The sequence below is a fragment of the Pyrus communis genome, chromosome 15 (genome assembly GCF_041283825.1).
Source record: "Pyrus communis isolate YQ-2024b chromosome 15, ASM4128382v1, whole genome shotgun sequence".
Taxonomy (NCBI): Eukaryota; Viridiplantae; Streptophyta; class Magnoliopsida; order Rosales; family Rosaceae; genus Pyrus; species Pyrus communis.
The window spans coordinates 42,844,015-42,868,672 of record NC_142579.1 but is presented as its reverse complement, the minus strand read 5'-3'; the positions used below and the strand labels follow the sequence as shown (position 1 = coordinate 42,868,672).

General features: G+C 38.9%; 5 protein-coding genes and 2 pseudogenes across 9 annotated transcripts; 5 read left to right on the top strand and 2 right to left on the bottom strand.

The window, feature by feature from the left end:
• The first annotated feature begins 4,669 nt into the window (after positions 1-4,669).
• LOC137738529 (24-methylenesterol C-methyltransferase 2) lies at positions 4,670-6,083 on the top strand. The gene has a single exon (XM_068478099.2). It carries the CDS (start codon positions 4,806-4,808, stop codon positions 5,886-5,888), a length of 1,083 nt encoding a protein of 360 aa, XP_068334200.2. The 5' UTR covers positions 4,670-4,805; the 3' UTR covers positions 5,889-6,083.
• A 2,707-nt stretch (positions 6,084-8,790) lies between these two features.
• On the top strand, positions 8,791-10,127 carry LOC137748181 (thioredoxin-like protein CDSP32, chloroplastic). The gene has a single exon (XM_068488287.2). It carries the CDS (start codon positions 9,090-9,092, stop codon positions 9,987-9,989), a length of 900 nt encoding a protein of 299 aa, XP_068344388.2. The 5' UTR covers positions 8,791-9,089; the 3' UTR covers positions 9,990-10,127.
• Positions 10,128-12,967: 2,840 nt separating this feature from the next.
• LOC137724977 (uncharacterized protein At1g76070) lies at positions 12,968-14,102 on the bottom strand. The gene has a single exon (XM_068463828.2). The coding sequence runs from the start codon at positions 13,911-13,913 to the stop codon at positions 13,137-13,139; it is 777 nt and encodes a 258-aa protein (XP_068319929.2). The 5' UTR covers positions 13,914-14,102; the 3' UTR covers positions 12,968-13,136.
• A 3,377-nt stretch (positions 14,103-17,479) lies between these two features.
• LOC137742439 (uncharacterized) lies at positions 17,480-20,036 on the top strand (annotated as a pseudogene). Its single transcript, XR_015957327.1, has 2 exons — positions 17,480-17,710; positions 17,857-20,036. The product of XR_015957327.1 is annotated as an uncharacterized LOC137742439 (transcript).
• On the bottom strand, positions 18,133-20,115 carry LOC137711141 (pentatricopeptide repeat-containing protein At1g20300, mitochondrial-like). Its single transcript, XM_068450352.2, has one exon. The coding sequence runs from the start codon at positions 19,913-19,915 to the stop codon at positions 18,305-18,307; it is 1,611 nt and encodes a 536-aa protein (XP_068306453.2). The 5' UTR covers positions 19,916-20,115; the 3' UTR covers positions 18,133-18,304.
• A 1,269-nt stretch (positions 20,116-21,384) lies between these two features.
• Positions 21,385-21,792, top strand: LOC148691039 (uncharacterized; annotated as a pseudogene).
• A 989-nt stretch (positions 21,793-22,781) lies between these two features.
• Positions 22,782-24,643, top strand: LOC137728538 (putative prolyl 4-hydroxylase 3). Of its 4 annotated transcripts, none has more exons than XM_088686942.1 (7): positions 22,782-23,096; positions 23,203-23,284; positions 23,419-23,516; positions 23,603-23,700; positions 23,821-23,950; positions 24,079-24,266; positions 24,336-24,643. In XM_088686942.1, exons 1-7 carry the CDS (start codon positions 22,891-22,893, stop codon positions 24,407-24,409), a joined length of 876 nt encoding a protein of 291 aa, XP_088543068.1. In that variant the 5' UTR covers positions 22,782-22,890; the 3' UTR covers positions 24,410-24,643. The 4 variants fall into 4 exon arrangements, with proteins under 4 accessions (XP_088543068.1, XP_088543069.1, XP_068323399.2 ...); XM_088686943.1 differs by having other exon boundaries at positions 22,783-23,081; XM_068467298.2 differs by having other exon boundaries at positions 22,783-23,081; positions 23,200-23,284.
• Positions 24,644-24,658: the final 15 nt, after the last annotated feature.

The window sequence follows — 24,658 nt, the reverse complement described above, 5'->3', positions numbered from 1 at the left end:
TAGCTTGTAAGTTAATTGCCTCAAATATATACGTAATATAGGTCCCATTTCCTAAGCGTGTAGAACGTAATTACGTTTTGATGCTTCCAAGTCTCATCTACTATCTCCCTCCTCTCCTCTCTGTCACCTTTCTACGTGCTGCTGTCCATTGGTTTCCATTTCTGAAATAAAATGAGTTTTGTAGGTAAAATTTGGGGTGAATTTTGAACTTTAAAATTTATTGAGGAAAGACCACCTTAAACGCGGATACCTTTCTACTTTATTTTTTGGCTTTTTGCAACAATGCTTACTCTATTGTTCTGATTCATGACGTTATCATGCATTTCTGTTAGTGGGTTCAACATAAGGAATCAATTATTTAAGAAATCGCCTAAAACTGGTAGTTTATCTCTCATACTTGAACAACCAAGTATTATTTCGATTTATGACTCCAAGTACGTGAACATCCACACCTGGATAGTAGCACCCATTTTCATGTTAATTTGACGACAAAGTTTGAACAAATTATTAAAGAAAATACGAATAAAGAACTATTGCATGTTTTGGATTGTTTAGGGGAAGAGTAAATGTGCTCTAACAAAATAACGTTTATGATTGCATTTGTCATAAAAAGTTAAGCATGTTTATCGGTCAACACTTTATAAGGAAGCACTTGCTACATGCGTTGTATCTATGTTGGACTGAAATATTCGGCCCATTCGAGGGCCCAAGGAATGAAAAATGCCAGTTTAGACACTTGCTAGTTCACATTAAGCATTAGAGGGCTTGTGGACTGTGCCATTCCCTTTCCCTAGTTGGGTTTTTACTGAACGCAACAAGGCCTAGTTTGAGATACCCAAACATCCATGCGACCAGGCATGGGCCCAGTTTGAATCGAGTCCGAACCAGGTATGAAAAAAGACCAACTAATTTGCGCGGTCAGTTCTTTGGAGCTTATCGTACAATTATACGAACTTTGATTAAGCAAACTAAAACATATTCAAGAACGTGAACTCCAAGCGAATTTTATAAGCTGAGTCATTTTTTTCATTGTCAATTAGTTTTAAGATAGAAGCTCATGATATCAGGATAAATTAGCGCACATATTGAGCTTAACGTTGCACGTGAAACCAAAATGAAACAAAAATGATGAATGATTAGACGAGGAAACGAGAAAAACAAATTAATTAAGCGCTGCAATTACTGTATAATGGAAATGAGGAAACCACATCCAGTTGCACAAAATGAGCGGAGATTGGAAAAAGGAAGACTCATTGGAATATTCTTAATTACTTAAACAAGAAAAAGAAAAGACGGGCAAATATTTAGAGACCCAAAAGCAACTTTTTGATTTCTTTTTTCTTGATTCAGGAAAAATAGAACCAAAGAAAAAGAAGAAGCAGGAAAATCAGCAAAGTCCGTGGAGTCGCTGTTTGATAAAGAAGGTTCCACGTGATTGGCTCGTTACCATGTGGTCCGCCGCCTACGACAAAACTGAAAGATCAAAGTCCAGCCATAGGATAGGACCGTTTTGATTTTTTCTGGCCGAGGGGCATTTTTGTCCTATCATTTTTGTAGAAGCCCGTGACACCAAGATGGAGCTGTAGCTTTATATATAAGAGATGTATGTATGTGTCTATTGCAATATTTGTGTTTTTTACAAAAAAAATTAGAAGAAAAAAAAAGGGAGCTGGCGCTCTTATCCTATAGATCCAGAATCTCCCCTTCAGCCAACTTGAGTATGCAAGAAATAAAATATTTAAAGCTAAGTTGGTTTCTCCCATGAGTCATGAGTGACCAAAATTGCCCCCCAAAAGCTTACAAGTGAGATCGTATATCACGTGGAGTTGCGATCTGGGCGGCCAGTACTATTGTATTGGTGGTTTTGATGAATATGAACAATATACGCCCTTCACTCCTTCGGTTGAGTGTGTGTGTGTATAACTCACTCACTATCCACTGGTGTGTGAAAGTACTTCAAATATGAACAATTAATATACTTGTTTTTAGTTTTGATAAATAATAATTTTAATATTAATTAGCAGTGAATCGTTGAATCGGTTTTTAAAAATGAAGGGCATGATTAACAGAGGGTCTTGGGACCACTGGGCCCTGTGATACAGCGGAACAAGGGTAAGGGAATTTTATCTCTCCTCATGAGGGTACTGGAATTGCACTTGCACACCAGTTGTTACCATATTTGTATTTTCCTTTCCTTTTCCAACAGTGAGCCGATCGAGCCTAGCAATCTCTGGTCCTCAGTCAACTCAAGTCTGAAATCTGGATCCACACTTGAAACTCCAGACTCCAGAGGAGCAAAATATATTTATTTGTTTATTAAAATGAAAGGAAACAACAACAACAACAACATGTCACGCTGCAGAACTTTGAGAAAATACATGAAAAATAACACAAGATTCTTTACTCTACTACTCTGTCATATATATATATATATATATATATATCTGGGCATGTGTCATGAGAATTGAGAAATACTTAATAAACATAGTTGAAAAATGTATGAGTTTATGAGATGAGGATTGAGGGATGCATGTGCATGCACATGCACATGCACATACATATATGCACACATGCACATGCATATATAAAGTGATACATTACAGACCCACACACAAAGAGACACAGTAACACACACAGCCTCTGTCTTTCCGAAATTAACATCGTCAACGGCTACAATTGCACGGCAATAGATTCAAGCCGGCCAACAAATCTAGTGGTCCCTCTACCATTTTATCATTTCTTAATTATTAAGATTAATTAAAAGAATGAAACTGTTCTTAGCACTCAAAAACTCTCATTCTACATTCCTTACAAATTTTTTTTCTTTCTAATTATAGAAAGCTTGAAGTGCAAAATAAGATTTTTTTAATTGCCGATAACAATTTTCTAAACCACTTTAAATTTTTTATTATACACTTCAAAATTTTTATATTCAAAAAGAAAAATACAATTGTAAGGCATGCAAAATATAAATTTTAAAGTGTCTATTACAGTTCTCTTAATTAATTAAGTCGTTCATTTAGGATTTAGAAAATTACGTGTTACACAAGTCCTATTTATAGCTTTACTTATTTCCTTCAAATATCCATATGTTGTGTACGGATGGGATGCATTTACAGTAAAACATGACTGGGTAGTGGGTTTACCTAACAATATTCTCCCTTTCCCTCTCTCTTTCTACAATTTTTTTTTTAAAGAAATGCTAAGGAGACTTTCTTAAAGTGTAATTTTCTATGAACTATCTGCTATCTCACCCGTTAAATTTAATTCTTATGCCAACATTTTGAAACATTATACAAAAACATGAATTGACATATAGTCTAACTTTTGAGAACCTCCTTAGCAATTTTTTTTTTTTTTTAAAGTGTTTGTACATTGTTTTAAAAACAAGGAACTTTCTATACTCACTCTTTTGTATACCATACGTTTAATCAAAATACCTACTAGGATAATGCTATTAACACACTCATTTTTATTTTCCGCATATCCTTATTAATTTTTTGTTATTGATCTTCTTCAATTTATTTGATCCAGTAGTTAAAAATTAAAATAGTATGTAAAAAATAAAAATTAGTGTGTGGATTGCACTATCCGGTTTCCTATCCACTAATTGTTACAATTTCTTCTACTAGTAATGAAAGCTAGTTGTGCTGTGATAAATTGCGACTGCTTTAAAATGTGGTTTTCATTACATGAGGTATATATTAATTCCTTCTAAACTTAAAATTGGGATTCATGAGAACTAAGACTTCACCAAAATCGTAACCAAATACCAATACTGTTAGGGTCATGCTACATAGATAATCTTTATAAACCATGTTTTGTAGGTTATATGAGGAGATGGTTGATGACTGGATTTTTTTTAATCATTCAAAATAAAATTCAACCATCAACAGCCACATCATATAATTAATAAAATATCGTTTAAAAAAATGGTTTATAAAATATAATATAAAAAGATATTCTTGTTCATACTTTTATAAAGTTTGTAATCCTACATTCAATGGACCATGATTTCATAATCTACAAAGCCTTTCCACCTTCAATGAATTCCATATTGAAAGGATTGTTTTCCATATATATGTTTTTTATTTCCTAATTCTTCTAAACATTGTTTTTTTGCTTTTGTTTCTAAATATGACAGACGTGTTTTAAATTACTTTTGTAACGTTTTTCATAAATTATCCTTCACCAACATAAACACGGCTCGGGAATTGACACAGGATATCATTTATACTAGAATTATTTCCTTATTAATTTTCCATTTGTAGTATGTGATAAAATCAACTTACAATAATTTTAATGGGGCAATACCAACAATACTGTTGGTTGAAAAGAACTTCGTTGAAAAAATGGAGACAATTCCAAATGACCATTATCAGAAAAAGATAAAAGTAATTTACAGAAAGTCCCCTAGATTTATTTAAATTCCAGTCGCAGGAGGTAATCGGAAAAACACCTCAAAGAGTTGGAACTCTATACCGAACGAACACCCTTTTGTCGAGAAATTTTTAGTAATGACACACAAGTAGTACATCACGTGATGTATAATGATACGTGATGTACCAACTTATTTACTGATCATACTGAAAACTCTATTTCTCTTTTGTCGCCTTCTAATTCCACGTGTTAAAAAACAGATACCCGGATCCACGCAAGAAGCTACGCGCGTGCAATTAGCAATATTGAATGCAATAATAAAAGTTAAATACTCCCACGTTGCCAAACAAGATTGAAGGGAGCGACTCAAAAATTTCTCCCAGTCTTTCAGTCCTTTCCGTCTTCGCCATTCCTCTCCTTTTCCAATGGACTCTCTCACTCTCTTTTTTACGGGCGCTCTCCTCGCCGGCGGGATCTATTGGTTTGTCTGCATTCTTGGCCCTGCCGAGCGAAAAGGAAAACGTGCCATGGATCTCTCTGGTGGCTCCATCTCCGCCGAGAAAGTTCAAGATAGCTACGACAAATATTGGTCCTTTTTCCGCCGCCCAAAAGAGATCGAAACGGCCGAGAAAGTCCCCGACTTTGTGGACACCTTTTACAATTTAGTCACCGATATTTACGAGTGGGGTTGGGGCCAGTCCTTTCACTTCTCCCCGCACGTCCCCGGCAAGTCCCACAAGGACGCCACGCGCCTCCACGAGGAGATGGCCGTCGATCTCATCGACGTCAAACCCGGAGACAGAATTCTCGACGTCGGATGCGGCGTAGGTGGGCCTATGCGTGCCATCGCGGCCCACTCGCGTGCCAACGTCACGGGGATCACGATCAACGAGTACCAGGTTAAACGGGCGCGTCAGCACAACAAGAAGGCCGGCCTCGACTCGCTCTGCGAGGTCGTCTGCGGGAACTTCCTCGAGATGCCGTTCCCGGAGAACAGCTTTGACGGCGCGTACTCAATCGAGGCGACATGCCACGCGCCGAAGCTGGAGGAGGTGTACACCGAGATCTTCAAGGTTCTGAAGCCGGGGGCTCTGTACGTGTCGTACGAGTGGGTGACGACGGACAAGTACAAGGGTGACGACGCCGAACACGTGGATGTCATTCAGGGGATCGAGAGAGGGGACGCCCTGCCGGGACTCAGGAGCTATACGGATATTGCGGAGACGGCGAGGAAGGTCGGGTTCGAGGTGGTGAAGGAGAAAGATCTGGCCAAGCCGCCGGCGCAGCCGTGGTGGAATCGATTGAAGATGGGGAGGATCGCATACTGGCGCAACCACATTCTGGTGACGGTGCTCGCCGCCGTCGGAATTGCACCGAAAGGAACCGTGGATGTGCACGAGATGCTGTTCAAAACCGCCGACTTTTTGACCAGGGGCGGCGAAACCGGAATCTTCAGTCCGATGCACATGATTCTCTGCCGGAAGCCCGAGACAGCCAAATCATCTTGATTTCCCGTATCGCCGGTGCACCCCCGCGTCCCTTTAGTCCCTTTTTGTTGTATTTTATTTTTGTGTTATCTTGTTTTAATTATCTTTCTAATCTAGGTTTGTTTTCCCTTTTTTTTCTTCGTTTACTTGACCTGCTAATTTATTATCATTCTCTTGTAATTTTGTTTTGGAATTATTTAAGTTCGTGGTTGGATAGATTGGATCTTTGCTCCGTTTTGTTTAATTTCTTTGATATTTTTTATTTCAGCATTGCCTTAAATTATGTGCCTAATTTCTTGTGTGCATTGTCTTTTGAATGTAACGTTTCAAAATTCTTTAGTTAATAATGAATTTGTGCCACATAAGGACAATGTTGAGCTGTTAATTGCGATGTATACAATACATTGATGAACAGTAGGACTTTTGTCATGTAACGTGACAACATGATTAAAGGGTTATTGAGTGTTTGTGATTCAGCGATGAGAAATGAAGTGAACGCGTTCATAAATACTGATGCATTAACTACTAGTTCAATTAACATAATTTGAAGTATTAATTTTTGTTTACATATGATTGTGTTATTGAACTCGACATCAATGTATCCAATAAGTGTAAGTCATTCTCTCAGTTTCTTCAAGAGGGATGAAAGGGTGGCAGTGCGAACTGGTGAAATCAACCAGCCATGTTAATGTATGGTGTATGGTACAATTGGCAAGCAGCGTGGAAAGTCGGGGGGAGCCCTTGACTCGTGTGCTGTTGGCCGTTGGAGTAGCGCAGCGGAGTGAGTTCAGATTTCAGAAACTGAGTGTGTCAGTCATAGTGGCGTCAGATCTGTGTTGGCACTTGGCAGTTTGTTTGGCTCTGTGTCATGTTGCTCTTGGTGTTTAGCTACGCCTGCCAACATGCCGACATATCTGGGCCCACACCCACCCGGGTTTGGTTTGGTTTAGACTTCGTTGGTTGGGTTGGTTTGGGTTTGGATCTCTCTCATCTCATCCCACCCCGATTGTTTTCTATGTTTTCCATGCTACTTTGCCTGCCGCTGCCACCAGTCTTTTCATTTTCTTTATAATTTTCGGCACGTGACTCGCCACCCTGTATTTGTTGGCACATAATAATATTATTATTAATGGCTTATTCTTTTCCCTAAGTTATAATTGTATTATTAATGGCACATAATTATATCAATGTGGTAAGGTCTCATATTGATAAAGTCTTCTTGGCATTTCTCTTTTGTATGTGTATTGAATAATTTGAATATGAGTATTATCTTGCCTTGTTATCTACGTTCTACTTTGGTGCTACATACCAATAAATACTATAAGTATTGAATAATTTGAATTCACGAGATCATAATTAAAGTCATAATCTAAATAATTATTCAATGCTCGTAACATTTTATATCACGTAACATGCAATAATTTTCCTTATTGTCTGTCTTGAGTCATAAATATGAGTAAATGTGTTAATTAATAAGTTTTTCTCACTTATTAAATTGATTGAAGTGGCACTTGAAATGCTTTGCCAATTGCCATATGAGAATATTTTTGCTCATTACTTCCAAGTGATGGTGATGCTCACCACTTTATTTATCACCATTAAATGAGTTTAATTTTCAAGATTTATGTTATAGATAAATAGAAATATCTAAATTTTAACTCATCCAATAATAATATATAAGGTAATGAACATTACCACCACTTAAAGATGGTGAGCAAAAATACAATTGCTATCATATTTTCCTTTTTTTTTGGGGATAGTTGATGAGCACGAGATATCTTTTTGGTGTTGTTGGAAAATGATATACAACAATGCTTTTTAACAGTGAGGTGTTCACACCAGCCATCTACGTACTATGTCATTTTCTCAAGCTACGAATGATGCGTTTTAGGTTTTTTTTGCATAACAATACATGTATGCATGAATAAGAATATTGTTACGGTTGCATTCCAATTACCTGAAAAACCACTTGATATTTTGAAGGGGCACAATTCAATTACAAATTTGGAAGAAAAACTTTGTGAAAGGCGATTGGTGTTCTTTTGACTAAGCCATCCCCCAAGGCCCTTAATTTGTAGGCACGAAAAAGATGGGTCTTCTCACTAAGCCTGGATATTTTTTGGGTCTGTGGAATTGAAGGTTCATTATTCATGTTTGATTTGTCAAAACTCAAAGTTGTGGTTCTAGCTGATTGCGTGAATCTAGCAAACATTGTTCCTACCCAAAAATATCCAGTGATGTATGTTAGTGTTATATCCAGATTCCAAGTGGCTCTAAAATTCCATATCCAATACTTCTAATTTCTATTTGATTATTTTAGCGGTGCATCATAACTGATATGAGAATCTTTCTCCTCACTAAACTTTTGTCCAAGCGTTTTCGCTGAAGTAATTTTTTTGGGTCGAAGTCCCTAAAGTACTAGAGTTTTTATAAAACTATTTGCGGCATAAACGCTTACGAGCACAAGTTTTTATGAGTTCCTATTATGATGGGGTTGATTTGTGGAGTTCTTGGCACCTTTTGATTGAAATTAGATAGTGCAAGTTAAAACTAGGTGTATGGTACAAGCTAACACACTATAGTACATGAAGCGATACAAACGTCATTACGATGTTAATAGATCGTTATGTTGACGTATTGATACCTTTCTTCATCGTGTCCACTTTCATTGCAACTACCATTGAAAACATCGCAACTTGATTTTCTTAGCCACCACCAGGACGATCTTCATGGTCCCTCTCTAATCCAATGTTGTTTGACCTTTTGTATACAACTCTTGTTTTAACCTCATCTCTTGGTTTGAATTTAACAGCAAGAATTCATTTTCCAAAACGTCTCTTATTATAAGAACACTTCCAAACGGACCATTAAAGTATAATTTGAAGGTGGATGTCCGTTGTTCAACAATTTGTTGTTACTCAAACCCATTTGAAATGAACAAGTAGTAGTACTGTAGTATTACAAGCCCAAATTTTGTGGATCAATGATTTTCGCCTACTATTACAACCTTAATCTGATATTATGGGCCCAAAGAGTTTGAAAACCACAAAAGAAGATATTTTCAAAAAAAATCACCCATATATTCCGTCGGTGGATAATACCAATCACAAAAAAGTAGTGGCCACTGAGATTTCAAGATAATTCCACACCAGAGTCTCCTACCAGTCTCATAGGTTTGAATAAGCAAAGCAACGCAAACCAAATCTTCCGACCCTGTCTTCAATGGCGACCATCACAAATTTCATAGTCAAACCACCTTCGTCATCTCAATCTTCAATCCCAAGAACAAGTTGTTTTGTTGCTAAAGGTTTAAGTTTGGTGACGAAGCTTAAACCTTTAGCAACAAAACTCGAAACGAAAAAAAATCAATTCTGCAACTTCACCATCAAGGCCACAGCCGCCGCCGGCACTAAAAAGGTCGAAGGTGACGAGAGAGTTCAGCAAGTGCACAGCATCCAGGAATTCGATGAGGCCCTTGGGTTGGCAAAAAATAAGCTTGTTGTCGTCGAGTTTGCCGCCAGCCACAGCGCCGAGAGCAGAAAAATGTACCCTTTTATGGTCGACCTCAGCCGCACATGTAACGATGTCGAGTTTTTATTGGTCATGGGCGATGAGTCGGAAGACACCCGAGAGCTCTGCAGGAGAGAGAACATCGACAAAGTCCCCCACTTCAGCTTCTACAAGAGCATGGAGAAGATTCACGAGGAGGAAGGAATCGATGGTGATCGGCTGAGGGGGGACGTATTGTACTACGGCGACAACCACTCCGAGGTGGTGCAGCTGCATCAGAGGGAGGACGTGGAGAAGCTGATCGAGGAGCATAAGACGGACAGCAAGCTGATTGTGCTTGACGTGGGGCTTAAGCACTGTGGGCCATGTGTCAAGGTATATCCGACGGTGGTGAAGCTGTCGAAGCGAATGTCGGACACGGTGGTGTTTGCGAGGATGAACGGCGATGAGAACGACAGCTGCCTGCAGTTCCTCAAGGACATGGAGGTGGTGGAGGTGCCTACTTTCCTGTTCATTAGAGACGGCGAGATTTGTGGAAGGTATGTGGGTTCTGGGAAAGGTGAGCTTATTGGTGAAATTCTGAGATACCAAGGAGTCCGTGTGACTTATTAGGATAATTATCAACAAATTAGGAAAAATTGAAATTTAATTTTACAAAATTTGTACTTTATTTATTTAGGTGACCAGTATACATGAAGTTGAATTAGACTTCAGATTTGAACTAATTTTTGAATGAAATGGGTTTTTATTTTTATTTTATTTTATTAAGGTTAATATGTTTTAGCCCAAGAAAAGAGTATTTAGCTTTAACCTTAATTATGAACCTAGTCTATAATACTCTTGAATGAGATAAACTTTTATATGATTGTCTTATATGAGCAACGCTCACATAAAGTCAGATACTATGAATAAAAAGAATTTCTCATGCTTTGTATGAGAGATGACCTACATGTACGTGATTCGGCCTTCCAGTAGAGAGAAATTATGTATCCGGATCGAAGAGATTCACCCGTAGTAGATAAGGGGGCAAAGCCAGAGGCAAGGCTATAGGCGCCTATGAGAGACTCCAGAAGCTCAACTGAAGCTGAATATAAAGCTCTTGCCCATGCTGTTGCAGACATAGCATGGATCAGACTTGTGTTGAAAGATGTCAGTGCAATCTTGCCTAATCCACCTCAATTATACTATGATAATCAGTCCGCAATTGCCTTAAGTTTGAATCGCATACAACATTCAAGGATTAAACATTTGGAAACTGATTTCCATTTTGTTCGTGAAAGAGTGCAGAAAGGTGATTTGGAAGTCTTATATGTCCCTACTTAAGATCAAGTGGCTGATGTTCTTACCAAAGGTCTTCATGGACCTGATTTTCTTAAACACTGTCACAATCTTAAACTAGGAATTCCCAGTAAAGATTGAGGGGGTTATTGGATATATATGACACCTAGGCAATTGACGAATTGACACATCAGCAATTGCTTAGTGCAAAGGGTTCGTCGGTTTATCTTAAAAGTGGATAATATTAAGGATCGTTCTCTCTCTTGTAATAACTAACTTTGTAAGAATTCAGATATAGCAAATACAGAGCTCTATAGCTTTCTTCTTGGTAAAGCTTCTTCATTACGCCTTCGGCATTTATTTCATGATTTCATTCTATAGTGTTAATACTATCACTATGGATTAAGGTTCGCAACAGTTTGTTCATTGCCAGAAAAATCATTGGGCCAAAACCCCAAACTTACCACCCGTTTGTGTGAGTGGGCATGTCACAGATTCAGAAGAAGTTGCCTAGTCGTTTACAAAGATCGGATCCAGTCGAACAGCTGTGTATTATTATTATTTTTTTAACAAACAATATTATCGGAGGAGAGATACGAGAATCGAACCTAAGATTTCTCATTTGCAAGTAAAGAGAAATATCACTAGACTGTAGTATTAAGTGTCAACTATGTATTATTATTGAGAAAACTAATGGATATGCAGGTATGCTATGGAGTATATTACTGATTGCAAGGGTCACCGAGTCTCACAGTATCCAAACACGGAGGGCACCAATTGACCTTTACTTGTCACCTTGTTTCTGAGAATTGAACCTGAAATTGGTGTTATAAAGTTGCAAATCTTGGTTAAATGCATTCTAGCCCTTCATTCAGGTATCAATATTACTAGGTGGTAGCCCTTCATTCAAGTAAAAATAAGTGTGGGAGTATCACCACCTTATTACTAAGTTCGAACCCCAATTTTACCATAAAATAATTATAACAGTCACAATTTCCCAAATAAAAAGGAGAAAAATTTCACCCTAGTCATTAAGATTTTGTGTCGGAGCGTTTTGGATGAGACTCGAACAGAGGTATCAGATTACGTAATCAATAAAGCACATTTCATAAAAAGAAAATAAATAAACTACTTATTTGGATGTATGACCTCAATCTAATTTCACAGGGCGTGAGACATGTCATACTAGAAATAGCTCTATAAAATTGTCATGCTGCGGTCCAAATGTGAATCTTTTGCATGAAATCATACGTGAAATCAGCATAGAGTCGTTCCAAAAAGCTGTTAGGTGTAAGTAAACACTGTGATGGCATTATTTTAGTACAATAATTAATCTCAATTATGATATATATATATATATATATATATATACGTGTCATATGTTCTGGCTAAGACAGATTGTAGCATCCCCAATTAATCTTACAATAATTTGGAATTGACAGGGAAACCACCAGTCAATTAGTTAACCTTGTTCAGTTGTGGCAGCTACCTCCCTGTATTACCCAAATTTGACCTAATTATTTTTATAGGTGGTCAATTTCCATCAATTAGAAGAAAAAAAGAATAAATCAAAGGAAAACTAATAAAAAAAAAAGTTTAGAAACTTTGAATTTTAACAATAAAGACAAAATAAATGGTAAAGTGAATAGTATTAGGTTTGACATTTTAGTGTAAAAATGTGGGTTTTCGTTAAAGTAAACAGTACCGTGAGTTTTTCATTAAAACTCCCATAAATTAAACATCTTGCAGCACATCCAAATAAGTGAATTAAACATCATCAAAAGATTTTTTTTAATTTACTTTTTATATAGAAAAAGTATGATATTTATTAAAGATGAGAAACACTTATAAATTAAGGATATGGTGGTTTATGAGTCTCGATAAAAGTCTTGCCGGGTATTTCAACTCGAACGAAGAAAAAAAAGCGTCCCGCACATTGTTCTTCTCTTCAATGTGACCAAAAAGACCTTGTGGATCCGAACTTTTGTCTCATGCATGTGTCTGTATTAACATAATCAAAAGCATAGTTGAACACAATAAAACTAAACCATGTGACCAGAAAGACCTTGTGGATCCTGGATAAGGATCCTCTCCTAATCTAAGGATGAGGATCCTCATGATCAAGGGATGTGGGCCGTTGGATGAAAATTCAACAGCTACAAACATAAGGGTCCCTTTAAAGTTATAATAATTATAACCGTTGGATTTTCATCCAACGGTCCACATTCCTTGGTCATGAGGATCCTCATCCTTAGATTAGGAGAGGATCCTGATCCGTGGATCCTAACTTTTGTCTCATACACGTGTCTGTATTAACATAATTACCCATCAAAGCAGGGAACAATTCAAACTTCTTCACAAATTCTTACACCCTAATTTACATATTTGGGAACAAATCTAATTAAAAAGAGGAGAGCAACACTAGTCTAAAAAAGAAATAATGTATGATAAACCGCAACAATTACGAACAATTTAAATTAATTAATTTGCTCTGACCATGGGTTTCAATTCTAGAGGACTAGGAGGAGCCATTGTTCTTCTCTTCCATAGATTGATTTCTTTCCTTGGCTGCAAAGGCACTTGATGTAATTGATTTATTCCTCCAATCCCTAGAGGCGCCGAGAATGCAATTATCACATCTTCTCCCTCTTCGCTCTCCTCATCAGAATAATCGCGATGATCATTCATAATATCATGAGGACGTTCCCAATCCAAGTTTTCGAAAGATTGGCCACGTCCGCTTGCAAATCTCTTCATCTGACTCAACGAAGGCGCTCTATCCGGAAGATTTGGAGCCGTCCGATCACGATCAAGATCACTAGCATCAGATTCAGATTTTCTTCCAGGGTTTATGTTGCTAAACATCCTCCGGAACGGAAAACCGTGCTTCTTGATCTCCCGTGGCGACCACGGGCCTGGAGGAGGCTTTGATTTTTGACGATCTTTAGGGATCAAATCAACGCTATTTATCTTGTTAGTGTGTTTCTTGTGCTTGATCTGTCCCATGCACGATACCTTCGGCGATGTCGGCTCTTCTTCTCGTGTCTGGCCGTCAAAGCTTCCGTTCTTCTGTTTCCTTCGGACTTGATCTGGAATCATTAAAGGGCCGGAAAACCCTCGCCGCCCGTGAGCTTTAAGCTTGGCGGCGGCGTCTCCGGTAGGGCTGTAAGGAGGGTTGTGAAAATAAACACCGGAAGCAGCTTTTGGTAGAAACTTCAAGATCTTGTTTTTTGGTTTACCTTGTTTCTGATGATCCATTGTTGTAAAAGAAAACCCTAATCTTTTCGCACGCTTGGAAGTTGAGGAGGATAATGAAATTGTCTTGAATCGCTTATCCAGCAACACTACTTATATATATCTGTAAAACTACACACACACACACATATATAGATATATTTGTGTACTTCTATGACAATGTCAAGAAAAGAGAGGGGTTGGTCAAACAAGGGAGGTGCGTGTGAGTGTGTGACCTAGCAAATCATAATTGCTCGATTGAATTAGATAATACAGCTTGCGTTTGATGCAGCTTTCCGGATTTTTCTGCACGAGATTTAATTTAGATTCAACGTTTTTTTCTAATCTACGGGCAAAAATCGAATTTAATAACTAAGCAATGCGTAGGAATTGACTTGTCTAGCCTTTCTGGGGGCCCTTTCATCCAATCATTGAACGCGGATTTGAAAGATAATCATGACAAATTTGAAATTGGGAAAATATAAGATTTTTTTTCTTTTCAAATTAGGAAATATAAGATAAGTTTAACAAATCGTGCATGTAGTTGATTAAATTTTAGGATGATACTACGTGCTTAGTTAATTTTTTTATCAACTAAATTAACCTAAACAAAATCACTAGGGAGAAAAAACTTAATATATATAAATCTAAATGAATATTTTGTTTTTCTTGTTTAACTCGTGCACAACATACTTAATCCATATGTTAATAAAATAAAATAGGGTAAATTACAAAAAACTACCTCAACTATGGGTCGAACGACATTTTCATACCTCATCTTTTTAAAATGACAATGTCATACCTCATCTTACGAATTTGCGACAATGTCAAACCTCCGTCAGTTTTTCTGTTAATTTTTCTGTTAAGTGCTGACGTGGCTAATCCAATTGGATTAAAACATAATTAAATATATTTTTAATAATTAAATATTACAAAATTAAAAAATTAAGAATAAAAATAACTAAAATTTTTTTTTAATGGCCTAGGGGTGCGGGCCTCCCCTTTCCTCCACCCGCACCAACCTTCTTCTTCTCTTCAACAGCCATCAAACCCTTCCCCGACCTATCCCCATCCCCCACCTCTTCCCTTCCCCTACCTCTTCCCATCCCTTTCGAACCCAAACCCTAACCCTAATTCCCCATTTTCAAACAGAAAACCCTAACCTTCCTCACCCGTCCCCCCAGCCTTCCCCACCCGTCCCCCCAACCTTCCTCCACCACCTTCACTCTCCTCTCTCTCTCTCTCTCTCTCTCTCTCTCTCTGTGGGCTACCCACAACTCTTCCCCCATCCCCATCCCCATCTCTACAACCTGCAATTCTCTCCGACTCCCTCCTTCAACAAGATCGGTGACGTCTCGACCAATCTGGCGTCACCCACCACTTGGTCGACGGGGGGCCGAAAGACGACGCCGGGAAAATCAATGTCCATAGAGATGAAAGGGTATGCGTCGATGACGTTTCGGATGAGCTCGAATTTGGATTCTAGATTGTGGGCCCAGACTTCACGGATCACAATGGGCTTTTGGATCGGACTCGTCGAATCTTGGTCGCCGTACATGTCGGAGAAAAATAATTGGAGAGAAAATGGTTTTTATTTTTATAATTTTATTTTGTTGGTGGGAGCGGAAAAGGTTTAAGAAAGCTGAGAGTGTTGAGGTGAGTTTTATAAAGGGGGAAATAGAGAGAGAGAGAGAGAGAGAGAGAGATAGTGGTGGAGGAAGGTTGGGGGGGGGGGGGGGTGACGGGTGGGAAGGGTTTCTGGGTTTTGGGGATGTGGGTGTCTTGAGAGAGAGAAGAGAGAAAGGCGAGAGAGGAGAATGAAGAGAGAGGGAGAGGGTGGATCCCACAAATTTATATAAAAAATAATTATATTTTTAAATTTATAATATTTAATTATTAAAAATATATTTAATTATTTTTTAATCCAGTTGGATTAGCCATGTCAGCACTTAACAGAAAAATTAACAGAAAAACTGACGGAGGTCTGACATTGTCACAAATTCATAAGATGAGGTATGACATTGTCATTTTAAAAAGATGAGGTATGAAAGTGTCGTTCGACCCATAGTTGAGGTAGTTTTTTTGTACTTTACCCAATAAAATAAGAGTAGTATATAACAAAGGATAAATAGAATTATAGCATTTTCTAGTAACTTTTTTTTTTTTTTGAACAAACGATATTATCTATTGGGTGAGGGGGTGGACTTAACCTCACAATGAGTTAGCAATAATGCAGTTCAAATTCATCTTTAACAAGAATCGAACTTGAGATTTCTCACTTATAAGTGAAGATGAATACTAAGTGGCTTTTAGTAACTTTTAATTTAGATTCACACAATTAACTTTATTTTAAGTTTACTAGAAATGGATGACTTGATAAATTGTTTACATGCAGGACCAATAAGCTTGTAAGTGAAGTAATTAAGAGTTCATTTGATAATTGTAACAATATTATTCATTCTTTCTTTGCCAAGAGCAATTGTTAATAGTATACAGCCGCTAGTTTCTGATTTTTTTTTTTAATTGTCGATTATTTAACTTGTTGTGAGTGATGACTAGTGTGCACACCCCTTGAGTGAGTGTGTGAACATTATAATTCTCCCTAGAGTGAAATGTAGCAAAAGATCATGTTTAATGGGCCTAATGATAATAATTAATTAGTAAGTTAAAATACGATTAGGTGTAATTGGTTTGCTTTTGAAACAATGTTGAAGTGGTCCACCCTCCACCCTGCTGAAATTTGATTAGTATAAGTTACAATATGTTGAATTATTTGGTCTTCGTTCATAGGAGCTTGAGCTTAATTACTAGCGTTGGGTTGCAATAGTTTGACTCTCCATTAATAAGGTCAAACATGTAGCACTTGGTCTACATCACAGTTGCTGGCATGCTGCAACGTTTATTGTGCCGTTTAAGACCTGATTTGGTACTGAGGTGATTCTGAAAAAAAACTACTATAAAAAAAAGCTGGGAGCTGTTTTTGTGTTTGGAAAACACTCAGCTTCAGTTTTTTTTCACAGTTTTGGGTGAAAAAAAGCCAAAAACAAGAAGCTGCAAAACCCAGCTTTGAAAAACTGGCTTTTTTTCACATCTGTTTTACATAAAAGTTTACCAAACACTCTAATACTGCTTTTTTTTTTTTTTTCAAAAGCACTTTTACAAAAAAGTTTACCAAACACTCTGCTGCTTTATTTCACAGCTGCTTATTCTTACAGCACAGCAAAAACAGTTTTTTTTCAAAGTACAACAATACCAAACCAACCCTAATTATGCCTGCATGAAGGCGGAGGGAGATTCGTCACCGGAAGACATTCATTTCCGACATCCATCAACTTTTAAGATGACGAATTGACGACGACATGATGCATGCATCCTGGTTGTTGTACGGTTTAAAGTAAATACTTGTTGGGAGTTTGAAAAATGCTGTAAGACAAGCCCAGCTAACAAAAGTTGGGCTGATGTACAAATTAAGACCAATTGAAGGCCCGATAACATTGGCCAATCCACAAGGCGACCGCGAACTCCTCATACAGTCAAGCTCCCGCTACTGCTACTGCTCCTACGGTCCTACCCCATCTCTTTACCTCAAACGTCTGCAGATGCTAAAAAGAAAATAAAGATATGATAATTTGATAAAAAAGATGAACCAGCTGAGAATTTAGTTGTTGTTTTTGCGTTGTAGGTATTTTTGGGGGAAGGAGTGAGTGTTGGGGTTATGGCTAAAGCCCTTGATTTGCAGGACTTCCTTCTCCGCGGTCGAGTCTTGAAGCTTTATAGGCAAGCCCTTGGGATTACCTGAAGAGCCCCCGTTGATTCCAGAGGTCAAATTTTACTCACCAACAATCTTTTACTCAATTTGACACCATAATTACCATATTTCTAAATCAAATGACACATTGTTCCTTGCCCATTACATCCATTAGTAGTGTTCATCTTTGGGTTTATGTTTCTGTTGATGTGCTTACAGGTGAACTAAGATCAATGATTCGACAGGAACTGGAGAACAACAGGCGCTGCAATGACAGGCAACGGACTCGTTTTCTGCTTAGTGAAGGTTTGGAGAGACTGAAACGTCTCGACGACATGCCTGACATGCAAGGTCACTAGTTGTATTCCTTAATTTGTTGAGTTTCTGAATGTCAACATTCCCCTTGTACTCTTCGAACATGAACAGGTGACTCATGCTGCATTTGTTAACATATGATGTTTATTTTGAAATGATTTGCCCTTCTTGATTAGCATATAACAACAACTTTGATGTAAGATTATGACAATAATTAGACAGTCAACAAAAAGGTTACAGGAAGCTCAGATGCGTAACAGTTTTCTGTAAGAAATTGTCAAAATTGTGATCCCAACTCACAAACATAAATCCATAACGAAAACAGGTAATCCGACGACTAATCTAATACAGACTACACAGCCAACGGCCGTGTAACGAAGCCCCTATCGACCATCTTCTCCACCAATTCCTCATGCTTCTTCAACTGCCCTGCTTTCCTCAACTGTTCTAGAACCATCTCATAAACCGGCATACTCGGTTTCAAGCATTTCTCCTCAATCATCTCCCTGCAAAACCTGTAGGCATTGTTCCAATGCCCCATTCCACAGTACATGGAGATCAAGACCTTGTACGTGTTCACGTTCGGCTCGACTTGGTTCTCATCCATTTCCCTCTTCAGCTTCAGCACCATATGAGTAGATTTAGACTCAGCAAACATCTGCATTAATATATTGTAGGTCACCGTGTTCAACTCGCACTTCACCTCCTTCATCTTAGCATACATTCTGTGAGCACCGTTCACATCCTTCAACTTCGCAATGCACCGAAATATGGGATTGAAACTCGATGCATTCGGGGTGCAGCCTTTCTTAACCATCAGATCGAGCACCTTAACTGCATCTTCAAGATTCTCGTCCTTACAATGACACTCTATAAGAAAATTATAAGTAATGGCATCCGCATTGCATCCCAGCCTCTTCATCTGATTATAAACCTGCGACACCTTCTCAGTCCGGCCAGCTTTCACATGAACCCTCATCAGATTATTGAAAGTGATCGAATTTGGCTGGCAACCGGCATCAATCATCTCCGCGAAAACATCATGGGCGCGCGTAATTTGGCCGCACCTACACAAACCATCGATCACAATGCTGTAAGTATACACATTCGGCATGATCCCAGCTGCCTTCATGTCCCGAAACACCCTCTCAGCCTCCGAGATATTACCAGCTCGACACCAGCCATTAACCAAGCTAGTGTACAGAACAACATCAACTTCAAATTTATGCTTCAAGCTATCGAAAAACGACTGCGCTTCACTGGCCCTTCTCTTCTTGCACAGAATCCCAATCACTACCGAGAATGCCATCCTATCAGGCTCGCAACCGTACTCCTCCATACGATTAAACGCGTGCACCGCCTCCGCAGCCAATCCGGCCCTCACGTACCGCCTGACAAGAATCGAGAAGGTCTCGACCGTAATTTCAACATTCCGTGCTTTCATCAGGTCGATCACGTGCCAAGCCAAATCGAACTGCCTCACCTTTCCGGCGAGGTCGACCATCTCGTTGTATGGCTCCGACTTCTGCTCGAACCCGTCGCGGGCCGTGGCCCAGTTGAAAAAAGCAACTGCCTGGACCAGAGGGATGCCGTGGCGGACGCCGCCACACTTTTCGATAACGCGGCGGACGACGGAAGGAGATACTGAATGGACGGCGGAGATTTGGGAGAAGTCTTGCGAGAGAGCAGGGATCGTGAAGGTGGGGTTCGGGGGAGTGGGGTTGGGATTCGGGTTGGGGTTATTGCGGTGGTGATCTTTGATTAGAGAGTGGAATTTGTCGCCAATTAGGGTTTCGTCGGCGGACAGGTAGGGGGCAGAGGCAGGTTGGGAATCGTCGTCTGGGGTGTCGTTCTCTTGAAGAGGTGCTTCTGAAGCTGAAGAGAGAGAGTAGGGCTTGAGAATTCGCAGCGGAGTGGGAGAGAGAAAGCGGCGGAAATGGAGGGTTGATTTGGTTAACGCCATAGCTGAGCTTCCTGCGAAGACGAGAGAAAGGAGCGGCGGAAAGAACAGAGGGGGGCAGACTGCAGAGGCTGAAGCGCGAAGCTCAGGCCAAAGGCGACGTCGTTTAATTGTCGTGGTACACACTCCCACAAGCAAAATGTTATACAATATGGGCCTGGGTTACCCGGCATAAATGGGCTAGTTGAATAGGGATAATGTCGTCACTCGCCACCATAGAACTTTAACACAAAGCTCCAAGTACTGTTTATTTTAACAAAAAAATCATATTTTTATATTAAAAGGTCAATTCTGGTACTATTTATTTTACCTTTTATTTTATCTTTATCGTTAAAACTCAAAGTTTTCAAGTTATTTTCATTAGTTTTTCCCTTTTATTTATAGAGCAACTCCTTTTTCTCGTCAACATTAAGAACAAACATGTCTTCTTTTTCATAACCACTAATTAAGAGGCAAAACAAAATTGAAAAACTAAGGTCAGACAATTAGCATGGCATAATTTACATCTAATGAGAGATTAGAGAAGTTTGCACAAACCTAAACAAACAAAAACATTCATAAGAGTCGTTTACTGTGGTATGCATCATACTTTGGTAAGCATAATATCTCCCCAAATAACCGGTCAATCCAAACCCTAACCTTCCTAATGACAAACTTGTCAATGAACTCAAACAATCCTTCATATGGAATCTCAACGTCTATAATATCATCATTTGCTTCCCTGGACGTCCAATACACTCTTGATCCATCTTTCACCTTCATATAATTCCCGTATGGACTCTGTGACAAGGGAGGGGGCGGTGTCTTCCACGGCTTTAACGGAATCAATTCCTTCAGTGCCGACAAGCTCGGGGAGCGATGAGCAGGATCCATTTACAACACTCTGAAAACGTTCAAATCCAAGGAAGTAGGCAGTAATAAAATGGCTGTAAAATTGCTTCAATTTATATTTTATAGTGGTGCAATAAGTATACCTCTCCTATGATTTGTGTGCGTTAGTTTAGTGATACTTGAATACTAACTAGTATGCTAATATGCTAATTTGAATTTCAATTTCGACACAAATTAATTGCACAGCGTGTACTATAGCTGGCCTTCATAATTACAATTCGATAAGGATTCAACTGATGGTAAGCTAGAAAATAAAATATTTGTGGTGTGATCGAGTAATTATCGCAATGTGCCGGTTCTTTATATTCGAGTTCGAATCCTTATTCCCATCGAGTAGAGTAGTTTGATATGTTTTAGAAAGCAGTCACGGACTAGGAATTAAATTGTTTAAGATGAATGGAACAACTAAGAAATAATTCGTAATTAACACCGTTATAGAGTGAAAAATAATGTGCAGAGCCAATCAAGGGCTTGGAAAATCAGTATGTCCAATTTCCCTTGTACCGAGACGGAAATACATTAATGAAAATATTTCTCTTCTTTTAACCATATTGGTAATTAATTCGTTGGCGTAATTCTCATTTCCTCTGAAGCTCATCATCGCGAAAAAGGACATAGTTTTCAATTGTAGCCGGCGTCTATTGCACGAGGGCCCGGACACCGTGGAGGAGCTTCTGGACAGACACGTAGTGAAGAAAGAGAAACACCTCGACGATGAGGAGGAGGAGGAGTTGCTGAATCGGCCGCGACTCACCAGCACTCGGAGGGAGACTCTCGATTGCTCATCGGCGGGCATGATGCGGTGCAGTCGGCGATAGATAATCTCGCCGAGAAGCAGCGGCAGCAGATTCAGAGGGGGCGGGGAGGGGGTCGAGATTAAGCAGTTTAAACGGTTGGATTTTTGAGTTTCTGCTGTTGTTGTAAAGATGTGATTGGGCATGTAATGTTATCTTGTGTGATAATTTTTCAATGATTAAATAATGAATTTACAGAAATAGGTTTAGCTATATTTTAGCTGCATTCCATTTTCTGAGACAAATTATAATAACCAATTACCAGAGCTCGAGGTTGGTTTGAAGAGAAGATAATTCACCATAGAATCGAAGAGGCTAGTGTATCTTGTTAGAGTATGAGTGTGATTCTCACAATTTAGTAATAATCTTTGTTATTTCAGATTGATATAAAGAAGTCTTAATGTGTTTATAAGAATTAATTCAACTTTGGTTTGGATTGAAACTCTACAGTTGATTCGAGAATAGAACTCAAACTTGTACAAGGATTTAGTCTTGTATTCCTTGTGGGATTGTTATAGGGCGATCCGGGTCTTCTAGTATAAAACCGCAAGCCCATGCTCTCACAAAGATTACACTCTTATTGTTCTAGTTACCCATAATTTGGAGAGCATTGAGTTTTGCAGAGAGGAGAAGGTTGTGTGTAAATTTTCATGGCTTCTTTGTCCGTGAACATGTCTGCATGTATGTGTTGTATATAATACATACATGGTATAACGATTGTGATAGTTGATTGATCCTTGTGTTCTTGTATTAATCTTTTAAGGCCATTTTTATGTGAATGGGTTATGTGTCTGTGATTGTGTGATGGTGTTGGACGAAAATACTCAATTTCACTCTTGACCCAGAAGAATGACTAAATTTGATGGTTTTTGTAGGACGTTGTTTCTTTGTATAAGCTGAATAAAGAAAATTAATTAATTAGTTAGACCGCAAGAAAAAGAATGTAATCAGATTTTATTATTCAAAACCTGGAAGCAGAAAATAAGAAAATAATCCTGAGTCATAACCAGCGTGCAGCCCACAGCACAGCAAAAGCGGGAAAATAAAACCGCAATCCGCAAATCGCTAAAATACCCCCCTCGTTAACCCCGCCCAAAATATGAACATCAGGGTAATTTCGTCACATTAAATACTTTATTGTTAACCTTCCGATCTATAAATTACGACGCATTTCAAAAGAACTCAAAATTCGCCTTCAGAGTCCTCAAGAGAACTCAGAATTTAAGCAATCAGCGCTCGCCTTTGCATGAGAATTTCGCATCAGAGCTCTAGGATTTCGGAGCTCGTTCAACAATGGCCAAGGGGAGGTACGGTCGGTTGCAGAGCAAGAAATGGTCGGCGTTCACGCTCGTCTTGTCGATGCTGTTCGTGCTGTCGGTGGTGCTTCTCATGCTTCTCGCTTTTGGAATCGTGTCGCTTCCGGTCAGCACCGACGGCTCTTCACCTAACGATCTCAGCTCCTTTAGGCGGAAGATCGTCGAGAGGTACGCATTTCGCTCGTAAGTCCACGGTCGTGATGAATTCGCTTTCCTTCTAATATCTTTTTTTTTTTTTTTTTTTTCCTGGATTTAAGTAAAAATAAATGTAATCATATTTTTCCAGAAGTGATGGATTGGGGAATAGAGGAGAGCAGTGGACGGAAGTGATTTCTTGGGAGCCCAGAGCCTTCATATATCACAATTTCTTGGTTAGTTTTCCTCGTTTTAATTAATCTATCTGTTTGGCTTGATCTTAATTTTCTGTTTTATTCGAAATCGGTGGTGTTTCTGTTGGTGTTGGTTATTGTTGGAGAATGTTAATCTTAGATATGATTTTGGACAGTCCAAGGAAGAATGTGACTACTTAATTAATCTCGCTAAACCTCATATGGTAAAGTCAACCGTTGTTGATAGCAAGACTGGGAAAAGCAGAGACAGTAGGTATGCATTTCTAAGCATTTCGATCACCTCCCTACATGTATAAAATAAATATAGTAGCGTGATACCCTCGAAATCCTTTTCTGCAGCGTGCGCACAAGCTCCGGAATGTTTCTGAGGAGAGGACGCGATAAAATAATCAGGGATATCGAGAAGAGAATAGCAGACTTCACTTTCATACCCGTAGGTACGTGACTGCTAGACGTAGTTACCTACATTACACTACACCTTTGCGTTTCTTCCAATCCAGATTTTTATTTTCCTCAGTTCAGATACACACTAATTCTGCTGATTTTCATTCTGACAGAGCATGGGGAAGGACTTCAGGTTCTCCACTATGAAGTTGGGCAGAAATACGATGCGCATTTTGATTACTTCGCAGATGAGTTCAACACCAAGAATGGCGGACAACGGGTTGCAACTCTTTTGATGTATCTGTAAGACGGCTTTTCTCTTCCCATATGGTTTTTCTCTTTTGATGTATCTGTCTCGTGTCTTATTGTATGCTGGTTTTTTCTTTGTCAATGTTCTCTTTCCCATTTGCCATTTCTTGCCATTGATTCAGGTCAGATGTTGAACAAGGCGGTGAGACGGTGTTTCCTACTGCAAAGGGGAGTATCAGCTCTGTGCCATGGTGGAATGAATTATCTGAATGTGGTAAACAGGGACTTGCAGTGAAACCTAAAATGGGTGATGCATTACTATTCTGGAGCATGAGGCCTGATGCTACTCTAGACCCGTCAAGTTTGCACGGTATGCTATTTTGCACTCCCCGCTCTCTGTTTTTCTTGGGATTGTTATTCATGTTATATGTTGTTACAGGTGCATGCCCTGTGATAAGGGGTAACAAGTGGTCGTGTACAAAGTGGATGCATCTTCAAGAGTACAAAGTCTAAGTCGTTTTATGTTAAGCCACGCAGGTCGTCTATGGAAGTTAGGAGATTTACAATCACTGACAAATGCGTATGGTATGGTCTGAAACGCCGTTCACTTGATTTGCTGGTCTAACCAGTACTCAATTTAGGGATTTAGGGCATGTCTTTAAGCAAGTTATACCAAAACTACAATTTTTTACCGGGTGGAATTTATGTAATTACAAATTCGTTTTAACCTTTACACTATTCTCATTATTTCTATGTGCTCAC